The sequence below is a fragment of the Thermobia domestica genome, chromosome 14 (assembly GCF_964235325.1).
Source record: "Thermobia domestica chromosome 14, izTheDome1.hap1.1, whole genome shotgun sequence".
NCBI lineage: Eukaryota > Metazoa > Arthropoda > Insecta > Zygentoma > Lepismatidae > Thermobia > Thermobia domestica.
The window spans coordinates 144,527,300-144,549,619 of record NC_137467.1 but is presented as its reverse complement, the minus strand read 5'-3'; the positions used below and the strand labels follow the sequence as shown (position 1 = coordinate 144,549,619).

General features: G+C 34.9%; 1 protein-coding gene across 3 annotated transcripts in view; it reads left to right on the top strand.

Annotated features, from left to right (window-relative positions):
• The first annotated feature begins 179 nt into the window (after nt 1-179).
• The window catches only part of LOC145670386 (mediator of RNA polymerase II transcription subunit 25-like), a 90,146-nt gene continuing 68,005 nt past the window's right edge, over nt 180-22,320 (top strand). Inside the window, exons 1-4 of one of the 3 annotated variants that reach the window (XM_081739003.1) lie at nt 180-427; nt 3,091-3,241; nt 6,530-6,575; nt 15,177-15,301. In XM_081739003.1, coding sequence (XP_081595129.1) covers nt 3,120-3,241; nt 6,530-6,575; nt 15,177-15,301 — 293 coding nt within the window. In that variant the 5' untranslated portion in view covers nt 180-427; nt 3,091-3,119. Of the gene's footprint in view, nt 428-453; nt 995-3,090; nt 3,242-6,529; nt 6,576-15,176; nt 15,302-22,320 lie in introns of those variants that run through there. The other 2 variants (XM_081739004.1, XM_081739005.1) reach the window with 2 other exon arrangements.

The window sequence follows — 22,320 nt, the reverse complement described above, 5'->3', positions numbered from 1 at the left end:
ACGCCAAACAAACAAACAAAAAAGTGGCATTCTTTTCATAAACACAAAATTTGTGTTACATTGACGCAAACCGTTACAGGAAGTCAACTATGCCACTATGAGGACGGAAAATTTAAAGAACATTTCTTTCTGCTTTCAATCAATTTGCCCTGCATCGACGTCCGTACTAAGGGAAACTGCATTAAAATGCTTTGTTTTTATTGTCGTTTCGTTGAAGAAAGAAGTATAGAAAATATATGGTTGAAAATTGTGACAAATCTTAAGCTCTCGTATTGTTATCATTAACTAAGCATAATGTGAGGGTTTTCCACAATGTTATCAACATAAAAACTCAAAGTTGTTAATGGTTGAAGCGGTGGTTATAGCGCTTATTTGCGGTGTAGAATGAAAGACCGGTGATTCGGAGTTGTAAATCATCGTCAGTTTTGTAAGATTTTAATTCATAAACTTAGTTGAATGGTCATTGATTGAAAGCGAAAATTTTAAATCATGGATAACTGTCTATTTTTTTTAATTATGAGGAAAACAGTACAAACAAATAGTACATGTATTTTTACTATGTGTACATACAATTCTTAGTAGTAGTTAATAATAAACAGTAGACGACGCTAGCGAACTAAATGAGCATTTAGTAGAAACTTTTATGGTAAAGCAGAATATTACACGACAATTTGTATACATCCGTGTAGGTGAAGTTTACAGTAAACCACTCGAAAGAATTGTTGCAAAATTATAATTCTTTCACTAATTTTCTTATTGTCCTCCAAAACACTTGTTCTGTGCGACATAGCTTAGAAGAAGTTCAAGAGGACCACTCGAAGTTATTGACAAGTTAGAATTCTTTCACGATTTGTGTATAGGTACAGCGTCGGGTATATGCCATAAGTACAAATGAATCAACCTGTGCTAGGTGGCAACTAAAAACACGAATGCTACCAACAACCTGAGCAGGGCGAAGCTGCGGGTTCAAAAGGAGTGATCCTGTAAAGAATAGGTGCGTGAACGACGATAGAGTTATGCGTAAGCAAGAATAGTGAAAAACTCATATTGCTAGATGCCTTACCTGTCGGGCAGCTTTATTGTAGAATAAGTTAGGTCAGATTAGAACAAAATGTTAGTGGTTGATACTATATATTGCATTTTCAACTACCATAGTATGGGTCTTCGCAGTGATACGAGTTCTGCACTGGTTTCACACTACTAATGCTGACATAGTCTAGGTAAATTCAAGTAGATAAAGAAAAAGATATTAGTGCAGATTTATTTTACGGATCCATATATAAATTCATTGCATATATACATCTTTTTTAGTTGATCAATTTTTTGTGTAATCACTTTTGGGATATGGACCTGCATGTCTCTGTACAGTTTCACTTTAAGGGGGTTTCAGCGTACGTAAACGATAAGAACTATTGTGCAAAAGACAAACCAAGTTGTGCTAGGTGGCGACTAAAACGAATGCTATCTAAGCGAATCAGGGTAGGAGTATAGCCGGGTGGCCCAAGGGGATGCGTCCGCAGGGAGCAGGCGTGTCAGTGAAGATGAGTACATGCATAAACGACGATAGCACTAAATACTGTATATGGCATAAAATTACTTATATTATGTGTTGAATTAGGTACTTGTACGTTACTAAGCCGTTAGAAATGATATTCGATTAGTTCTTATTGCTTGCATATTTATGATCGAAACTAACAATACATTACTAACGTAAATTTCACAATTATGTGACGAGCTCCATGGCTAAGCGGTTAGTGTACGCGCCTTTGGAGTGGGAGACCCGGTTTCGATTCTCGGTAGGGGCTCATGTGCTTTGGATTCCACGTTAATCAGTAGGTCCAAGTGTCCTATAGCCTTACTGCTGAAAGGGACATAAAACTCAAAATCAACATCATTCACAATTATGTGGATCCCTTAACTCTCGGACATTCTCTTTAGTTTGCGCGTCATGAGTTACACTAGCTACCTTATGGGCGAAACCGTGCAGATTCCCCGATGGCAGAACTTTCTGCGATGAGATTTTGTAAGTCAAAATTTTTGTGCAGAAATTCCAAAATAAAAATCAAGATGATACTATCATGTTTTTATTACAGCGTTACATGAAGCATAGTAAACGGTTTTCAGCGGTATCTGTAGTTCGAGTCACAACCTCTAAAGTCACATTTTTTCAGAAAGTTTCGCTAAAAGAAGCAGATTTAAAATATTTATGATACGATACACGGTATTTTGTAATGAGAGCAGCTTTAGGGAATTTTCTTGTTTTTTATGTCCTGATGGAGGTCCATTTAGGATAATGTAAGCTCGTGTGTTGTTCCAATATCATTACTAAGTCCATCCTTTGCTGCTGGCCTTTTCTCCGTCACATTAGTAATCACTGAGCTCCAGCTTTCACACATGGCCTCAGACAATGGTATACTCAAACAAAACATTAGCTTTACTGCGACAGAATATTTGTCTCGGAAATCTGTTATTGCAACTTTAGAGAGTCTTCAATTACGCTTTACGCGACATAAAAAAAAACAGTCCAAACTATATATTTATGCAAGTCGTCCGTAAAGTTTTTTTTTTTTTTTTTTTTTTTTTTTTTTTTTTTTTTTTTTTTTTTTTTTTTTACTGGCAATTTTTCTGCACGGCGCGGCAGATTTTCTGCGATGACATCGCAGATCGCGGCATGTTCTTCTATGGGAACAGGTTCGACATTCATTAATTTATTTTTAATGAAATACGGATCTCACAGGTAAGAACACAACACATTTAGATTGGTGCGAGTTCACTTTGTATCGAACATTCATAGGAATTATACCTAAACGAGCCCTGCGGGGCTTCTAACCCCCTTCGCTCGCTGCCGCTTGCTGAGCTATATTTTGTAAAGGAAGTAACACTAGAGATCGGACCAATTATTTAGCTTCTTTATCACTAGGCGAATGTTGGGATTGTGCCGTTAATAGGTTGTGTAAGTCCCTTTCAAAATCACTTTCCACTATGAGAAACGTAAACCTCTTATATTTCATTGTTAAGTGCTTGCTGCATCAATAGAAATCATTGCGGAACATGAATTAATTAATGTTACTCTTGTGTGTTTAATTTCAGAGTGAATATCTCGTGAAGACGACTCCAAGATGGTGGTCGGACCAGGAGAAATAGGATTATTAGCTGATGTAGTTTTTGTCATTGAAGGCACAGCAATAAATGGTGCTTACCTGAATGATATTAAAACTAATTATATAGTTCCTACACTTGAGTAAGTAGTTTTCATTTTTCCTAAGTTCGAAATGCACAAAAATCTTTAAAAAACCTTTTTAAATATTATCACCTATTTTTAAGTGATAGGATAGTGTCTTCATTATTGGATTAAAATAGTGCACGTAAACCTTTTTACTTCGGTTTTTGTTTTTTGAAGTCTGGAGGCATTGTAGAACACGTTACGAATGTTTTCACGCTTTTCTGCATCGAAAGGGTATTCTATTCTGAAAAAAATGCGGGTCAAAACATGACCCTAGGATAAATAGGGATGTCTCAGGAAATTTTTATATTACATCCGAGTCTTTTGGAGTAATGCATTGTGGGGCTCATTGGTAAATATTTTTTTCCCCTTAGTATTTTTCACTTGATTTTGAGATCTGTGTGTTGACACAAGAGGGGGGGGGGGTCCAGATGCGCTTATTTTTCTTTTTTTTAAATCCTGATTTCTCTCAAAATTTCTTGCCTCAGGGACATTATAGGGAAATGTGGATTATACTGTTTGAAAGGCTATTCTATTCTAAAGAGAATGAGATACAAACCATAATCCTAAGATAATAGGGATGATGCTGTAGCTGCTTGACTGAAAGTCTATAATAATTTACCTTTAAAAAAAGCCAAAATTTAAAAGGGCTATAAATTTTGCTAGATTATCTGTGTAAATGAAATGCTGATTATTTGATTTTGTAACTAGTGACGTCCAATAAATCATTGCAATTTCATGAGTCTGCAGTGGTTCAGTGGTGGAGTTTGTCTCTGGTGCGTTGTGTGTCTGGCTATATAACAGCTCTCGCCAAGTGGGCTTTATGGTAGACAAATACCGTGTATGTGTATGGGTTTTCTCGGAATTTACCTATTTCCTCTGCTTTCTTCATTCCAGCATTTCCTTAATTATCATCACCACCACCTCCCTTAGTCTTGGAAAATAAACGTGGGACGTTAAACTAAAAAGAAAGGGAGAAAAAAATTTAAAGGAGATCGATTACTGGAGATTTTAGCCTAAATAACGGTCATGTTTCCTCATTTTTGCAGACTATGTAGTTATTATAATGTGTTAAAGCACGCAAAGAACATGTGTTTTGGATATAAAATTCGCCAAAGTTGAAAATGTTCTTTTAACTGTATTGTTATGATATATTTAATTGACTTAGTTTGTTCTGTAGGAAAAAGAAAAAAAATCCTTATATCTTGAAGACTGAAGGATGATTAATGTAAGAAATTGGGATTTCAGCAGGTAATTTTGTAAACAAGGAACAAAGTAATTTACATCATTCATTAAACAAAGAAAGCAAATTAGAAGTACAGTATCGTAATTAATAATTCGTTGCCATAATTAAAAAAAATCAATGAAGCTCTTAGGGTTGTCTTGGTTATCGGTAATTGGCTATAAGGACTTGGAATTCTGTCACCCTGTTTTTTCATAATTACTAGTTTGCCTGAAGCTGCCTTATGTGACCTATCGTGTATTGCAGTGTATTAATGAATCATTTATTTATGAAACATGAATAAAAATCGCCTGAATAATTTTTGAAAAGATTATTCGGAAGTATCACCCTTAGAGTAAATTAACTCTTGTGGATTTTTCAGGACAAATGAGTTATGCTATATTGTTAGATTATTGATGAAATATTTATTTAATAAATGCGAACAAAATCGCCTGAGTATTTTTGAGAAAACCACCCCCAACAAAAAGAAAAATAAACTAGCCCTCGTAGATTTTTCCAAGAAAAATAACGTATATCACAGTATAATATGAATAAGATCGTTCATGATATATAATATATAAATAAGTTTTTTTTTTTTTTTTTTTGAGAAAATCCGTTATTTTTGTGGAATAATACACACAGAATAATAGAATCTTATGGAAAACGTAAAGTTTAAAATTTAGTGCGGATATGTTTTGTGGTATGTCCTCTACGCGAGTGTATATTCACCTGGATGGACAGAAATTGAAAATTACTTTTTCGATATGTAGGGGCCATAAAACTTGTAGATCTACCGAATCCTCGATTTTCAAAAGATGGTGCCATAAATTATTTAGATTTAAACAGTAAACCCACAATGACAGTGCCGTAAATTATTTAGATATAAAATAAAGAAGGCCTCTATTCTCTAAAGGCAGTACCACAAATTTACCAAAAAGAAAAAAAAAAAGTAAAGGATATAATTCTCTAAAGACGGTGCCATAAATTAGATTTAAACCAGTAAAGCCCCCGTTTCTCTAAACGTTATGCCAAAATTGTTTAGATGTAAACCAGTAAAGCTCCCGATTCTTAAGTTTTCGTTCAAGTTATCATGTTTATTAACAGATGTACGTAAGTCACCGTTACCCGTTAAAATGTTAACGGATCGACTGTTAACGAAAGTACGTACAGATATTACGATATTTTAAGTCTCACTTGCATGATCCTGATAAAAAAAATATTAAATGGTAGAAGTAAAGGATAGCGATAAAATCAGTGCTCGAAGAAAGAAAAAGCAATAAAATGAGTGGTCGAAGTAAAAAGAAGTAATTAAGTTCGTGGACGAAGTAAACAATAATGATTAGGTGGTCGAAGCAAAAAGAAAAGGAAAAAGCAAAGAGAAAAACGATAAAAAGCAATTATTGAAGTAAAAAATTTCTATGAAATTACAGAAGTCAGTGAAAAAAGGAATACATGTAAAATCAGTGATTTCAATAGAAGTCTGCACTGAATCGGACCGACCTCGAGCCTGCAATGTATTTAGAACTTCTAGTTCGACTTTTTTTGTACTGCTTGTATAAACTCCTCTAAGTACATAATAATTTATATGCTGCGAAGGGATAAGAAGCGCACGCGTGAGTTTCTGTTATGTGAACTCTGACTGGACCTCAGATTGTGCGAGTGGTCCCGGGTTCGACGCCCAGTGGGGACACTCGGTCGAAAAAGTGTAAAAACCTGTTTCAAGCCAGCATTTCTGAGTGAGCTTTAATTCATTCACACTAAACAAATGCCGGGATGATACCTAATATACGAGTCCCAGGCAGCTTTCTCCGGATAGTGTGATCGCTGAGGGATTCATCCCTCATACGTGACTGGCTAATGTGACCATAGATGCCGAAAGCCTAAAAACCTAATTTCTAATTCTTCCTAATCCTGAACCTCAGATTTTAAACTTACGAGTCGTGCCAAAAAATCCAGGTTCATAAAAACCTGTAGGTCGAAGTGAGATAACAAATGCTATTGAACGTAATTGTAGAATTTTTTGGTTGTGAAATTTTTTTTGTAAGGAAGTACTAAATATATGTTCTTTCCTTTTTTCTTCTAAGGTACTTTAGCCAAGGCTCTCTAGAAGATAAAGAGTATGTGTCTGAAGTAAGTATTAACTTCAACAGTTTTAAATGGAAAATAAAAAGTAGTTTCACGTAACCACTTCTATTCATTTAATAACATAGAAATGTGCACTCGATCCATCATCAGAAGCCGTTTTCTAGTAGGAAAGAGTAAAAGGATCGGTGAGGATGACTTTTTTTTTTTTTTTTTTTTTTTTAGATATAAATGTTCCATTAATATGAAGAACTGTAATAAATGATCAACGGAATGTCTATTTAGATGAAACTTGATCTCATTTTGTTTATTGTGTATGTCTGCTTTATTAAGAGTCTGGAAACAGAAAATAATGTATCTTATATACTGTCGCCATGAGGTCTTCAGCATATTTCTAATTTTTGAGAATAAAGACACGAAAATAAAATACAGTGTTCATTATTCCTTGAATACGTAACTTTGAAGACAGATGTTGGTCATGGGAATGAAGAAGAGCTGTGACCAATCTTAGTTGTCGCTGACTTGAACTCCAATTTTTTAATAATTTAATAAATAAACTAGATTAAATCGTATTTTTTCTTTTCTACATGTTTCATTATTAGTTAATCAATATCGGACATCCGAAGAAAAAATTTATTTGAGTTTATTGACCGTGTCGATAGCGATAACTCCCAGTCACGACTTCTCTTCAGTTTTATTTAAAAGTAAGGAAGAGTGAGGAAGAGGTTTATGAAAGTCGAGAAGGAGGTAGAAGAAAGGAGGAGAAGAAGAAGAAAAATAAAATGAAGAAATACTGAATAATTATGGAAATATAGTGAGAATGTTTACATAAGCATTAAAAGGTGATTCATACCCGAATTTTATTGTTCGAGGATCGATTCTGAATTGTTCTTGATGAGACACATGTTCCCTGATACTACTCTGACCCAGATCCAGGTAACTACACAAATGGGAGTTACCCTGACCCAGCCCAGATAAGAAGTATTAATTTAATTGGTTGTATATTATTTCTGAACATTAAACAACTTTTATCCAGTAACTGAATATCCATAGTGAAGATCGAACACACGTTTAAGTTAGCCAGGGGAAGAAAATAAATCCACATAAAACATGTGTTTCCACAATTTGAAGTTCTTGGAATTCTTGAAAAGACTGTTGTTATCCCAGCTCATTCTGCTGCTTCGGCTTTCCTTTCAGAGCCGATTTGTATTAGTTTAAAACTGGTTATCCTTCATGACCTCGGCCATGAACCAATACACACATATTATAGTAATACACACATATAGTAAGTACTATTATTGTAAATCGAGATTAGAGGTCAGATCAAAACTAAATCGAGAGATCAAAACTAAAATTATTACTCATTCACACACACAAGCATAAATACAGGACAATGTATTGATACAGGTAAATCAGCTTTGAAGAAAACTATTTCCTAACTACAGTTTGTAAACATGTATTATACCTATTAAGAAAAGCACAAAGAAAATGTCAATGACATGCAAATGAGTATACATATGGTTCTGTCATTACATATGAAATCTTAAATTACGTCAATATAGATTTAGTAATAAAAACAGGATGACAGAAAAAAAATGTAAATTTGAAAATTTAGTTACATTAAATTGTATCTTGTATGAGGTAAAAAAAAAAAAAAAAATAATATAATATAATAGCGAGTCTTTTCTCGTAGTGTCAGGTAATATTTTATGTTACGCGTCTATAATGCACCCTTCTGGTGTCCACGCACGTAATTTAACTTTATTTGGGTACACACTTGACATACTATCTGTGCATTTGGGAATTACACGTATTCAGTTTATAGTATCATTCGTTTATGCATTTTTTTCAATTCATAGATTAAAAAGCAAAGTTTTTTTTTTTTTTCATTAATTATAATGTAGAAACATCACACATTTCGTTACTTCATTTGTTATTTCAATTCACTAACTCTTAAATCACCATCACATCATATGCTGGGTGCACACATTGGCAGTAATATTAATAAAATGTAGAAAAGACGAAAATTTCCTGAATTCAAAGAGATTTCGGTTATAGGCACTTCTGTATAAAGACCACAATCACTAAATCGGAAAATACTATTCAGGTTCGAAGGTTGTAGATGACGAATGAAATGGAAACACAACTGTACAGGAAGATTCTAGGTTTATGGACTTGAGGATGAATATAGTGGTAGCTGAGGGTTACGATAACCTGCCTTAGTTACATGCCACATGTAATTAGTACAACAACAGTAGTTGTTAATACATACACATACAAGTTAACCACGTTACAAGGTTAAGGATAATGTTTAACATGGGGCGGTATATTCTAAATTTCCGCTTTACATTTGTCGAATTAAGGAAATTATGGCAACCAACTTAACCATTCGGGATAGGTAACAAAACCCTTTATACATATTTATCCGAGTAATTCAACATCATACACTTTTCTTCAATATCACATTTATATTCATTACGTATTTATATTTCAACATACATATATTTATTCATTATTTAACCTTTCAAATTAATTACTCCGCTCAATAAGATTCTTAGGTTGCAACACTACATACAATACAATAAATTCGACTATATAACTAGTGAATAACCGCGCATTATAGTCAACATTTATGTTCTTGACGATTTCAAAATAGTAAATATTCAAACAAGGCAGGTACGTAAACCAAATTACAAAACAGAAATTTTATTTTGACAATTTGTCATCGGATGATGAAACCTTAAAATTTAACAGCATGTGAACTTTGTGGTGGACAAACACCGTGTGCGTGGGTTTTCTCGGGGTTCTCCCGTTTTTTCCCACTTTCTTCATTACACCATTTCATTCATTACTCATCATCACCGCCTCCTTTAGCCTAACCAGCATAACCGTGGGACGTAAAACTCAAAGATTTCATTTCATTTCATTTAAAATTTAACAACACTTATGGACCCAAACATTCACACGAAATTCATCTCTATTGTACTCGATAGAAACAAAAGTGAAGACAACGAATAATGCATGGTGAACTCTAATCAGAGAATGGTAAAAGAGACGAAAGCAAAGTTAGATTGTATACCGAACAATCGCCCGCGACTGCAGTAGGTCGAATTGCGATGGAAACGGTCCCTTGATATCTGACGAAAGTGAATACCTCCACGAATTGTGTCTCCCAATTGAATATTCAAGTTCAAATAATGTATGTTACATGGTTAAAATTTTTCAAGTTAAAACGGGGGTTAGGTTTGGGTTAAAAAAAAAAAAAAAAAAAAAAAAAAAAAAAAAAAAAAAAACTCTCTTAGAGAAGAGAATAGAAAGATAGCTAGAGAAGAGGAAAAAAAAAGCGGCTCGCGAAAGGAAATAAGCTAGAATACTAAATACTACAAAGATAAGTGGTCGAATTTAACATATGATAATCGTCAACTTCATAGCCAAAAATATGTAAATATGCCGAAACAAGTGGCCTATACTAAATGCGTGGCCTAAAATAAGTATCTCCAAGTGCGTGACTAGTCCGTGCTCAGAATAAGATTTACACAAAGACAAGGGCTTTAGATCTTACTACTCACTGTATCCGGTCAAACGCCAATGGAAACCCCGGCACTACCGAAAGGTCACTGTGGTCTCTTAATTTAGAATCTGTAATAAAGAAAAATATATTCGACCCCTCAGAAACTGAGAAGAGTTCAGATAAAAGTATGGAAAACTAGTGTAAAAGTCGATAAAAATAGAGAAAATCCTGGGACTTGCCAAAATTAAAAGAATTTAAATAAAATAAAGTTTGTACTATCAAATTGTTTGCCAGATTCTTGCTAGAGCTCCCAATCCCTTCAAGGGCGCTAACCTTGAAGTGTCAATTAATTTCGATTACTACATAGTTTAGAACTAAGGAAAATGAAGATATTGGGGGGGAGGGGCATCGACACCCTGGTACGAGATAATGAGACTCTACTGTAATAAATTTACTATGTTAGTCACTCCTATTCATTTCGTCACCTCTGCGAACAGTAATGAACTCGACTTAGTAAGGTGACGTGGAAAAAAATCAATGTCACAAAGTACTATCGCAAGTGTAATGCGTATCCTTAAACTATACCAATTATAGAAACAGCTATTCTGTTCTGTAATTACTAGGAAATTATCCGGAATCATTTGCTACATAAACACTATTCACATCGTCGGACTAGATAAGCAGTTAGTATGTACGGTTACTATTAAATGTTAAGCTATGAAGTGAAAACATGGTCAGTCATTTTCACACGACACACTTCCTCACACGAAATTCTAACGTAATGGTCAGTGCTCGAAACATTCATCATTGTATATATGAACAATCAATACCTCGTGGCAAAGAATACTACTGGGCTCATATATATACAGGAGTCCTATTATTTATTCAAACTCACTATATTATATATTAATATATATAATAATAATAATAATATTACTCATTTATATTCATTCACATTTTATAACGTAGATTTATTTCTAGACACCCTATTCTATAATTATGTCCAAGACTGTTCAAAGCATTCTTATTCTATATGTTAAAATCAACAAGCCACTACAGGAATTATCACGCACTGATCAATACGTGGGAACTCGCATGAACCAACGCTAGATTCTTTCAACACAAATCACACAATATTCACACTTCACAGTTTAAAAATCATATATACGCAAGGAAAATTCAGTATTATTGACTGTACTCATGGATAAATGTGTTTATATTCTGAAAACAACAATGAGGTTAATCACGGAAAGCAACGAAAGGAAAAAAATTGAAATTGCAATCTGGCGGCGAAATAGCGTCATGTTTAAGCACGAACGTGAAGTTCGTTAATTATTTAATTACTAGACTACATAACGTATTGTGCTTTTCAGAACAGTTAGTTAGTAATGTAATTTATTGATTTGTCCACGCATACATTACACCTACTAACAATATACTAAACTAGTGACCTCCTTCGTGGCTAAGCGGTTAGCGTACGCGCCTTTGGCGTGGAAGATCCGGGTTCTATTCCCGGCGGGAGCTCATGTGGTTCGGATTCCACGTTAATCAGTAGGTCCACGTATCATATAGCCTTGCTGCTGAACGGGACGTTAAACTTGAAATCAACTCAACTCAAAATACTAAATTACACATATACACACTACATCACATATAAACTAAATCTACACATACTAATACATATTACTACACAAATTAACTACATGTATAAACCAAACAAATCACTGATATTACCACATCCTGAATCGGCTCTGATACTGAAAAAAGGAAGGGAATAGTCGGAACCAGGTGGCCCTTCTACCAAATTAACCCATGTTTTCAATTATAAAATTATTGTTAATGCCCCGGGAGGGACATATTGAAACTATTCAACGCATTTCAGTTAGAAGCTGTGATTAATTTAGGGGTAAATTAGAGTCCCTACAAACGCTTACACTGACGTTTTAGTATTGAACCTAACTAACACTAAATCATATACCGCCATGTTAAAAAAAAAATCACATAGACTACACACAAAACTATATATGGACATGTTTATCGTAACCTAACGGAAACTTTAGGGGTGGAGAGGATATCCTAAACGTTTTCGAAGCACCAAATCTTAGCTGCAAGGTTATACAGCTGGAAATCAAAATCCACACTGATGAATCTGTGCACAGCTATTCATATCAGCAAACATGGCGTCCCTGACTTGAAATACCATATTTTAAATTTTCTGACTGTTTTCAGATAAAATTCTAATAAATTGAGACTCCCGAAAGCTTCCACACTGTCTATTTATTTATAGCATTATTTTTTTTTCCTGGTTATTTCACAAAAATCTGGTCCTTTATAACAAATTTACTGCATCGCTGCGACGTATAACGTTTCTCCAATGAATGCTTTCCGACAAAGACGAAGTAAATCGCGGAGCTCCTCCCTGGCTAAGCAATTAGCGTACGCGCCTTTGGCGTGGAAGACCCGGGTTCGATTCCCGGCGGGAGCTCATGTTCGGATTCCACGTTAATCAGCAGATCCACGTCTCATATAGCCTCGCTGCTGAAAGGGACGTTAAACTCAAAATCAACTCAAGTAAATCGCACCAGAATACTGAGGCGGAAAATAGTTTTCAAATCAGAGCAAAAGAATTTTCGCGGAGAAAAATACAAAGCGAATAAAAAATTGTAAAAACTGGATTAAACCGGATTTTAGCAGGGTATGGTGGGCATCTAAGAGGGACGAAGGGAGTCAATTATTTTACCAAATATTGGATTGGTGGACAAATTCAGTAAATTCTGCCCGATTACTGACCTATGATTTATATTGCAATAAAATATATAATTTCAATAATCATTGAGGTTCCCACATACAGAAATTTATGAAGAAGTAATATATAAATAAAAAATTATTCCCGAAATATAGTTTTTTCCTAGTTATTATGAAGCTCCTGAGTTAATTTTTATTGGGACAAGAAACAAACAGATTTAATACATAGACCGAAAATTATGTAGTAAAAATTAACAATACACAGTACGTTAAAAATTTCGGAGGAAACAAGGGAGTATCATGATGGCAGTAGAAAATAAGAATGGGAAGGTAGTCAGCGAGAGAAATGAGGTCATAGGAAGGTGGAAAGAATACGTTGAAGACTTATATGAGAGTAGGGATAGACCGTGTAGCCTAAATGTTGAAGTAGAAAATCAAGTAGGCGAGGATGATAAAGGATTTAGTATTCTTCGGGATGAGTTTGAAAAGGCTATATCCGAGATTAGGAATGGAAAGGCAACAGGAATAGATAACACCAATTGAATTCATTAAAAATATAGGAGACAAGGGAAAGAAAGAATTGTGGCGACTATGCAATGAAATATATGAAACAGGAGAATGGCCAAGAGACTTTCTGAAAACGATCATGATACCGATGGCTAAGAAATCGAACCCAAAGAGATGTGAGGATTATAGAACTATTAGTCTTATATCTCATGCAGCTAAAATTCTGCTCCGAATACTGAACAGAAGGTTATATGGAAGAACAAATAAAGATGTTGAGGAAGAGCAGTTCGGGTTCAGAAGAGGCAAGGGCACAAGAGATGCTATTGGATTATTAAGGGTGATCGGTGAAAGATTTATAGAAAAAGGGAAAGAGGTGTATGTTGTATTTATTGATCTAGAAAAGGCTTTTGACCGCGAGAATTGGGAATTGTTGTTGGGAGTTCTAACAAAGATAGGGTTGGAATGGAAAGATAGAAGACTCATAACAAACTTATACATGAACCAGCAAGTAAGTGTTAGGATAGGGGAAGAACTGACGGAAGAGAGTGCAATTGGAAGGGGAGTTCGACAAGGATGCTGCCTCTCGCCAACACTATTTAATGTCTATCTAGAAGAGATAGTGAAAAAGAGCCTACATGATGATGATGGCATTTCGGTAGGAGGTAGAATGATTAGATGCATAAGATTTGCAGACGATATGGCCCTTGTTGCAGAATCTGAAAAGAAAATCAATAAAATGTTAGAAAAAATGAGAAGGGGCTTTGAAGAATATGGGATGAAAATAAATGCTAGAAAGACAAAAGCCATGGTGATTGGAACAAAGGGGTCTGTGTCAAATATAAAAGTAGGAGGGGAGAAAATAGAACAAGTGAATAGTTTTCGATACCTGGGTAGTGTTCTTAGTGATGACATGAAATGCGAACGTGAAATAAAAGCAAGGATAGGAATGGCGAAAGAAGCCTTTAAAAGAAAGAAAAGTCTGTTTTGTGGGACCTTGAACAAAGAGTTGAGAAAAAAACTCATAAAATGCTTCGTGTGGAGTGTTGTGCTGTATGGGGCGGAAACGTGGACATTGCGTAAGGGTGACGAAATCGACTGGAAGCCTTCGAAATGTGGGTGTGGAGAAGAATGGAAAGAGTTAGTTGGGTCGAGCGGAAAACGAATGAGAGAGTGTTAGAAATGGTGGGTGAGAAAAGAACACTTTTAGATATTATTAGGAAGAGGAAGAGAAACTGGTTGGGACATTGCCTAAGAAGAGATTGTATCATGAGGAACGTCCTAGAGGGTATGGTGGCGGGAAAGAGAGGGAGGGGGCGAAGGAGACTACAATTAATGGATGATATTAAAACAGAAAGATCATACGCGAAGACGAAAAGTTTAGCGGAGGACCGTGGAGCATGGAAGCTTCTAAGCTGCGGCAAGTGACCTGCCAATAAAGGCAGAATACCTATGATGATGATGATGTACGTTAAAAAAGTACTGGACTTCCCCCCCCCAAAAAAAAAAGTAAATTTACACTACCGTAACTGTAATAGCATATTACAACTTTTCTCTTTCTTACAAAATGAAGAAATATAAAAATGATTTTAGGTTGGAGTAAAATACACTGTCCTTGCCATAGAATATTTATGCAACCTGGAAGCGGTTATATAGGTATGCTTTATATACATACATTAAAAGTTTTTACGTTTATCGCACTTTTAACTTAGTACATTCTTAATTTGTCATCATGAGTAAGTCGGCTGTTCCTTGTAAAGCCGAGTACTCAGCGTGGTTTTATTGGAATTTTTATTAGATAGATTTAACTTATATAAAAATATTCATTTAATATTAAAGTAAGTAGTATGTTCTTACTTTTAATACATACTTTTTTTTTCTATTTACAGAATAATTGTACCCTGTATGCAATAGTAACATACCAAGCTGCTGATTGCTTACCATGTCCGAGTAGTGATTGTTATGGACCCTACTCAAACCCTCAGAGACTCCTTACAATGGTGGATAGATTAGAGTAAGTCATAGAAATTCTATTTAGATCTGCTTTCAAAGGTTTATAGATAAGATGTCTCAGATTTATATATCCACTCTTTAGATATGTATAGTTGACCACATAGTACAAATATAATTTGTGTTGTATTGTGAACTTTAAACTTTTAAATGTTCGAAATGACGTTCGCTAACATGAAGGTATCGTTGACAACGTCGAGAAGCAGAACTGCATAACAGACGTGATTGTTTGCTAGTGGAACAGCAGCTCAGGCACGTTGTCCCTTATATCTATCAGATTTCGGGGGTATGTTTGGGTATACACTGTGTCCTTTAATGTACCCGAAACGTAGATGTCCACGGGTGTTAAGTGCTGAAATCTAGGAGAGTGAACCACAAATCCACACCCTCCTATTCATATCTGCGGGGATGTGAGATCAAGAAAATATCTTTATGGCGGAGAAAATGTGGCGCACCATGCTGTTGAAAGTAAGCCAAATCTGCACCGGCAGAGATGTTAGTAGTAAAAGCTTTCATATTGCAACTTCTGCTAGGAGGCACATGTGATTGGTCCTTCGAAGTCCAGTCAATCCTTTGGATAATAGGCCACATCACACGGGTATTCGTGCTAAGTTGACGTAACATTCGACAACGATATATAGGTTATTCCTAGCCTAATACATAGAATTTTGTTGATTTACAGTGCCAGTAAGTGTAACATTCGCTTCATTAGACCACAGAACTAAACCTTTAAGTCATAGTTTTTCATACCATTCGCAAAATTCTACACAAGTGTCTGGTTATTTCTCATTCGAGGCATGCAACAATCTTGGGGTGTGTGGCCTCTACTTTCCCGTAACAGAACACTCAGATGGACACTGCCTCTATTGACACCAGTTTACCAACCATTTTTGTCTCACGAAATTCTTTCGGAATTGTGTGAATGCCTCCGTTACCATCTTACTCACTTTATTCCCTATCAGTGTACTGTTCCTTCCACACTGGTCGATTCTTATATAATACTCAAACTTAGCTTTTTTGCTCTTCACCTTTATGTACCGACCCGTAGTTTTTCTTCCTTCAGTAAACTGTCCGTCTGACAACACTATAACTTGAAATGTCATTAGGGACTGACATGTTCTGTAGCATTTCTTTCTTTCTACTATTTCCTATTTGACTATTCTTTTTGCGAAAGTTCATTTGGTTTTGTAATTTTTTATATGCCTATATCGACCTTCTTCAGTCATCAATCTTTCGATTGGTTTGACAAAACTTTCCCTGCTGTCTTGTCTTGAGCCAGACTTGACAATTCTTTGCTTTTCTTTCTTACATTTTATATTGTTTGTTCTGTTCATTTTAGTGTTGCCCTTTGAACATTTTTCTTTCGTCATTTCCTCCATAATCAATTGCGTGATTTTTCCGTGTCTCGCTGCTCGTCCAGTCAACCTATTCCTTCGAAATGAAATGAAGCTTCTAGTTTAACGTACCAAGGTTATGCCCTTCAGGCTAAAGAAGATGGATGATTAATGAAAGTGAATGATTGTAAAACAGTTAGTGAAATGAGAATGTGGGAGGAAACGAGAGAACCGCGAGAAAATCCACGGACACGATGATGTCTACCTAGGGTTGTCAAATTTTTAAAATCAAAAAGGATACTTTGCCCCTTCATCACCAAAATGTTCCGCGATTTGTCTATATTTAAGTTTATGTACAGTAAACCTGTTTCCCGGCTCACCAAGTGGGCTTTGTGGTGAACAAATATCATGCACATGAATTACTTTGAGGCCCTCCCTTTATTTCACGTTTTCATTCATTATCATCACCGTCCCCTTTAGCCTTGGTGCATAATCGTGAGACCTTAAATTCCAAAATAAATAAATAACGAAGATAATATAACAAGGTGTCTATCAGTCACGAAAGTCATGTAAAAGTCACGAAATCAGAAAACGGTCATGAAAATCAAGAAAAAGTTACGAAATTTAGCTTTTGGGTCACTTTTTTTTTTTTTCTTACAAGTATAAGTATAGACTGGAAAATTTTGTTCTGTATAACGTCAAAATTCACCATAAATAATGTCTATGGTCAGCTTTAGACGCTATAAATCGCAATCAAAGCATGGTTCTATCACTCGCATGAAAATTCGTTTCAATTCGCACCCATATTCGCTCTTGAGAATGTTACTAAATTTTATGGGTTGGGAAAGAAAAGGTCACGAAAAAGTCATGAAATTTCATTTTGGAATTTTAGTAGACACCCTGTATAAAGAGAAATTTAAATCTACTTGAGACTCACCACAAGAAAGCAGGTTTAGTGGTACATCCTGCCACTTTGAGCTTTGTCAATTAGAGCCTTGTAAATTAAAAATTTTGCTATACATTGTAGCACACAAACGCGTTTCAAATTCAATATCATCATTTTGGCCATAAATTATACAACCCTTGAAGTTCTGCTTTCACTGTATTGACTTTGATTTTGTTTGTAGTGTCTGTTAATTTATTTTTATTTTTTTAATTTTATTTATTTATTTATTTTATTTTTTTATTTTATTTATTTATTTATTTTTTTTTGAAAATGGTCCTTCATATTCAGCATTGCACTTGTATATGGGAAAACAAAGGTAAGAAGCTAATATTTTGTAGTGTTCTGTAGTGAATCTGTAGAACATTCCTTAATTAACGTATACTTTTCTTCGTCTGATGTAACATGTTTTAGCTTCTCCTCTGACATATTTCCTTAACCCTTAAGTACTCGCGCGGGGTGTACACAGACCCCCAAACAGGTAAATGTTGTGTTGCTAGCCAGAAGTCCTGATGAAAAAATATAACAAAATGTCTCAAAACGAGTACAAAAAAAAATCTAATTGCAGCAAATACTTTTAAAAACATGTCTTAGAGCTATGCTACATTGTCTTAATTATTTTAAAAAATATTTTTATTGTAAAAAAAAATATCAATTTGGAGGTCTACTAGACCCCCGCGCGAGTACTGCTGTCACAAAAAAAAAAAAAAAAAAAAAAAAAGGCGCGAGTACTTACGGGTTAACCAGACAATATTCTTCAGAGAATTCGTCTACATGAAGATCCTCAATTTTTAGCAAGAATTATTTTTAAATCTTGAAAGGAGGACAAGACGCACTCAGCTTACTTACAATGGGAGGCATCAAGTTTGCTTCTTCAAATTAGAACAGTCTGGCTCAAAGCCGGACATCTGGTAAACCTGTGTCTATCACAAACTCACGTGGACTGCGATCAAACTATGAACTTCTTTACACCAGAGGTGATCACTCCATCACTGAGCCACTTTACGTTACGTAAAAGAAACAGAAAAATATTAAAATGTTAAAATCTTCCTAAATACTCTTTTTTAGTTATGCTCTTAGTATGACTACATAGTTAAACATCAGAATATCGTTATCAGGCCTTTAGCCCAGATGTATCCAAAAATGTATATTGATTTCCGTCAAGTACGAACAGAAGGAATTCTCTTGTAAATAATCCAAAAGACTTAGGCCATTATTTAAGAAATTAATTATTTATAACTACTTTCCGTTCTCCACATGGCTCATGAGAAACATGTAATAGATATTCTGAAGGGCTTTATCCTTTTGAATGAGCTATAATCCACCTCTTTCTTTCTTTTTTTCCCTCTCTGCGTGTGTGTGTGTGTGTGCCTGTCTGTCTGTCTGTCTGCCTGCCTGCCTGCCAGCCAGCCAGCCAATCTCCACTCATTGGATTTTCATCAAGAGAGCATTGCGACATAAAGTCAATAAATGTACAGTATCATGTGAAAAATGTAATGATTTTTATATTGTTCAACAAAAAGAAAAGACAGTCCGGGGTCCACTAGGACTTTATCAATATGTGCAGATAATAAATTTCTGAGTAGTCACTTAATGCACAATGCGGCTAACTTCTCCTCTATTTGTTTTGCCTTCTAGTTACATCTACACAGGATTATCGATATCGGTTCTGTACAGAAAATCTTGATTACTTTAGAGCAGGGTTGGCTGGTTTAAACCAGATGTTTTTTCAAAAAACCTAACTGGTTTAAACCAAAAAACGAAAAATGTTCGTAAAAGTGTAAGTGTTCGTAAAATCTTGGTAAACACGTATTTGTAGGTTATCGCGTGTCACTCCCGCATATTATTCGTATTATATTCAGACCTAAATTCCCCATTCATTACTCAAAGAGATTATACTACGAAAGCAACTTTTTATGAGTTTATAAATGTTTCTTTTGTGATTTTTTTATAGTTTATTATTATTGTTATGCAATTGCAATCAAAGAAACATTCTAAATATTGTTTGGTTTTAATGGTGTTTACTATTGATAAAATACATCAAAATACCGTACTTTTTTGGGGGGGTCATACAAACCCCACGAGAATCATTTACTGAAATCAGAAGTATTTTTGGTAGCTATTTATGTATAAATGGGTCAGAGCCAATGTGGACTCAAATAATTCTAATCTTTATTCACTTTTCTTACTGATACGCAAATTAAGTCGTCGTGTTGCTTTAACTTGGACTAATAAAAGTCGTAGTGAACTAACTTGGACTTAATTAGTTCTTCTGTACTCTGCAGTATTTTGAAATTGTCCATATGTAATTGTGTATAATGGTTTCACTTGTGCAACTCCTTACCTTTTTGTCCTTCTCATATGACTCTTGACAATTACATTGACAAGTATGTAAAAATTAGTACAACGTATTTTTATCAGGAGTCCTTCGCGAGTGAGTCGGCAGACGTATCGCATTTATGGCCAATTAGTTCCGGTTTCGAGTTCAAATGGAGGACAATTTGTTTCGGATGTAAGTCGAGAAATGGTTTGGACTCCGCTTTAAGCTTATGAGAGCCCGTCCAGGATAATACGGTTGTTGCATAATAACACCAAGATGAAACAAACTTATTTCTGTCCAAATTATTTAAACCAAAAAAACCTGGTTTAAAAAAAAAACAGGTTTAAACCAAAAAACCCGTTGTTTTTTTTTTTTTTTTTTGTTTTTTCAATAAAAACCATGGTTTCTGCCAACTCTGCTTTAGAGTTAAGTTGATTTTGAGTTTAACGTCCCTTTAAGCACCGATGAGGCTATATGAAACGGGAAATACTGATTAACGTGGAATCCGAAACACATGAGCTCCCGCCGGGAATCGAACCTGGGTCTCCCACGCCAAAGGCTCGTACGCTAACCACTTAGCCACAAAGGAGCTCTTGATTACTCTAGAAAAAATGAAGGTTTTTACGTACCTTGCGTTGATTTGATGTTAATCTTCTTAATAATTTTTAAAGATACACTAATTATTTGCTGAGCAAAACTATATACTTTCATTAAAAACTAAATACGTGTTACAGTTTCACCATCTAACTCTTTGACTTCATCAGACGCTATGAGATACAGGATAACTGTACAATCTTATATACATACAACAGCTAAGACATCTTTTTTTCTCTTTTTCCTAATTTTTCTTCATTTCTTACTACATATATTCTGGAAGCTTCCTCGTACGAAATTGTCCCTTGAAGACATTCTTTTTTTTTATGCTCACTGCAAAATTCTCAGACAATTGTTACAATTAAACAAAAAACATTTACAGTCCTTTATACAAAACTGTACAGAAACTGTATTAATAGTCACTTATGAAAAACTTGTCACTTTGTTTCTTGTTACTATAAAAAATTACTAAAAGAAAAATCTTTCATAGGTAAGAAAAATGGGTGCTTCTTAAGGTTAGTATCATTTCCTGGATATCAGCTTTCATCTAGAGATCCTTGAACAAGATTTAATTCAGGCATCTTTTCCGAATGAAGTACGATTCATACTTGGGTTTTCTACTTGCGGTTATTTACCTTTTTAATGGAATGATTTGAGGCTGCCAAATGTTTAGATGGACTTGAAACTGCAAGGTCTTGGTGTTTTGAATCTTTTGTGTGTTCATTTATTTTACTTGTCAGATTTCTGTGGTCATACTTACATAAGTTTGAAGACAATTACATTCCACTAAATATGTGCCTCACGTGCTAAGATTATCCGCGTAGTAGCTTTTGTAACCTGTGAAGTTATTTTCTAATTTCAATAAAGGTTTAACTGTTTCATTAAGGGTATACCATCTTGCTATTGTCTGCAATACAATTCCAGTTAACAAATATCACTGATCGATCAAATACCGGATCCACCCATCATTGTTAACTCACATAACATAGTTTATTCGGTAGCAGTTCCTTTTTCAAGTAATTACCTATGTAACACAGTTTCCCCCTTATTTTCAACTATCTTAAGCTATCTCACCAACAATTTCGTAAAATAATTCTATATCAGGAAGTGATTAACCAAAAATTGAACAAACATGTCTCGCATCAAGATGATCTTAACTTATTTTTTTTATTTACAAGTCAAGAATATAATTTTGAAAGTTTTATTTATTTATTATATACGTCTGTAGTTCATACAGTGCCCATTCAATCGTGAAAACCGTGAATAAGGCGTGCATTTTGATATCGAACCTTAAAAATCTTGAAAATTTTCAAATCAATAGAAAAAACTTACTAGAAGAAAACAAAAATTGAAAAGAAATTCTAATTTTTTAGTGTTTTCCTGTTTCTTGTATGTATAGTTGACATTCTGACGTTGTATGAGGGCAGGTTTAGTTATTCCACTGCAACGTACCAACCGCCGGGTGGTTTTAATTTTCTTGCGGTGAGTAAAAGTTAATTTTATGAACTTTCCGACTATGAAATTGGAAATTTTTTATTGTAAAACCTGTGAATTCGATTATGTAGTTTGAGTGGGAACTCTGTTATATTTTACTCCTTTTTCCATCAAAGAATGAGCTTTACGAAATGCAATATGTGGCAGAGTTTATTATATTGTTTAGCATTACTTTTCTCCGTAGCAGTATGTTCTATACATTCAGTTTCAGAAGAAGTTATTATTATTTTCTGATGTCTGGGGTCCTTGGTTCGATCCCAGCTCGCGTCAAGTGAGCTTTGTAGTAGACAAACACCGTGTGCGTGGGTTTTTCTCGGTGTTTTCCCGTTTCACTCTCT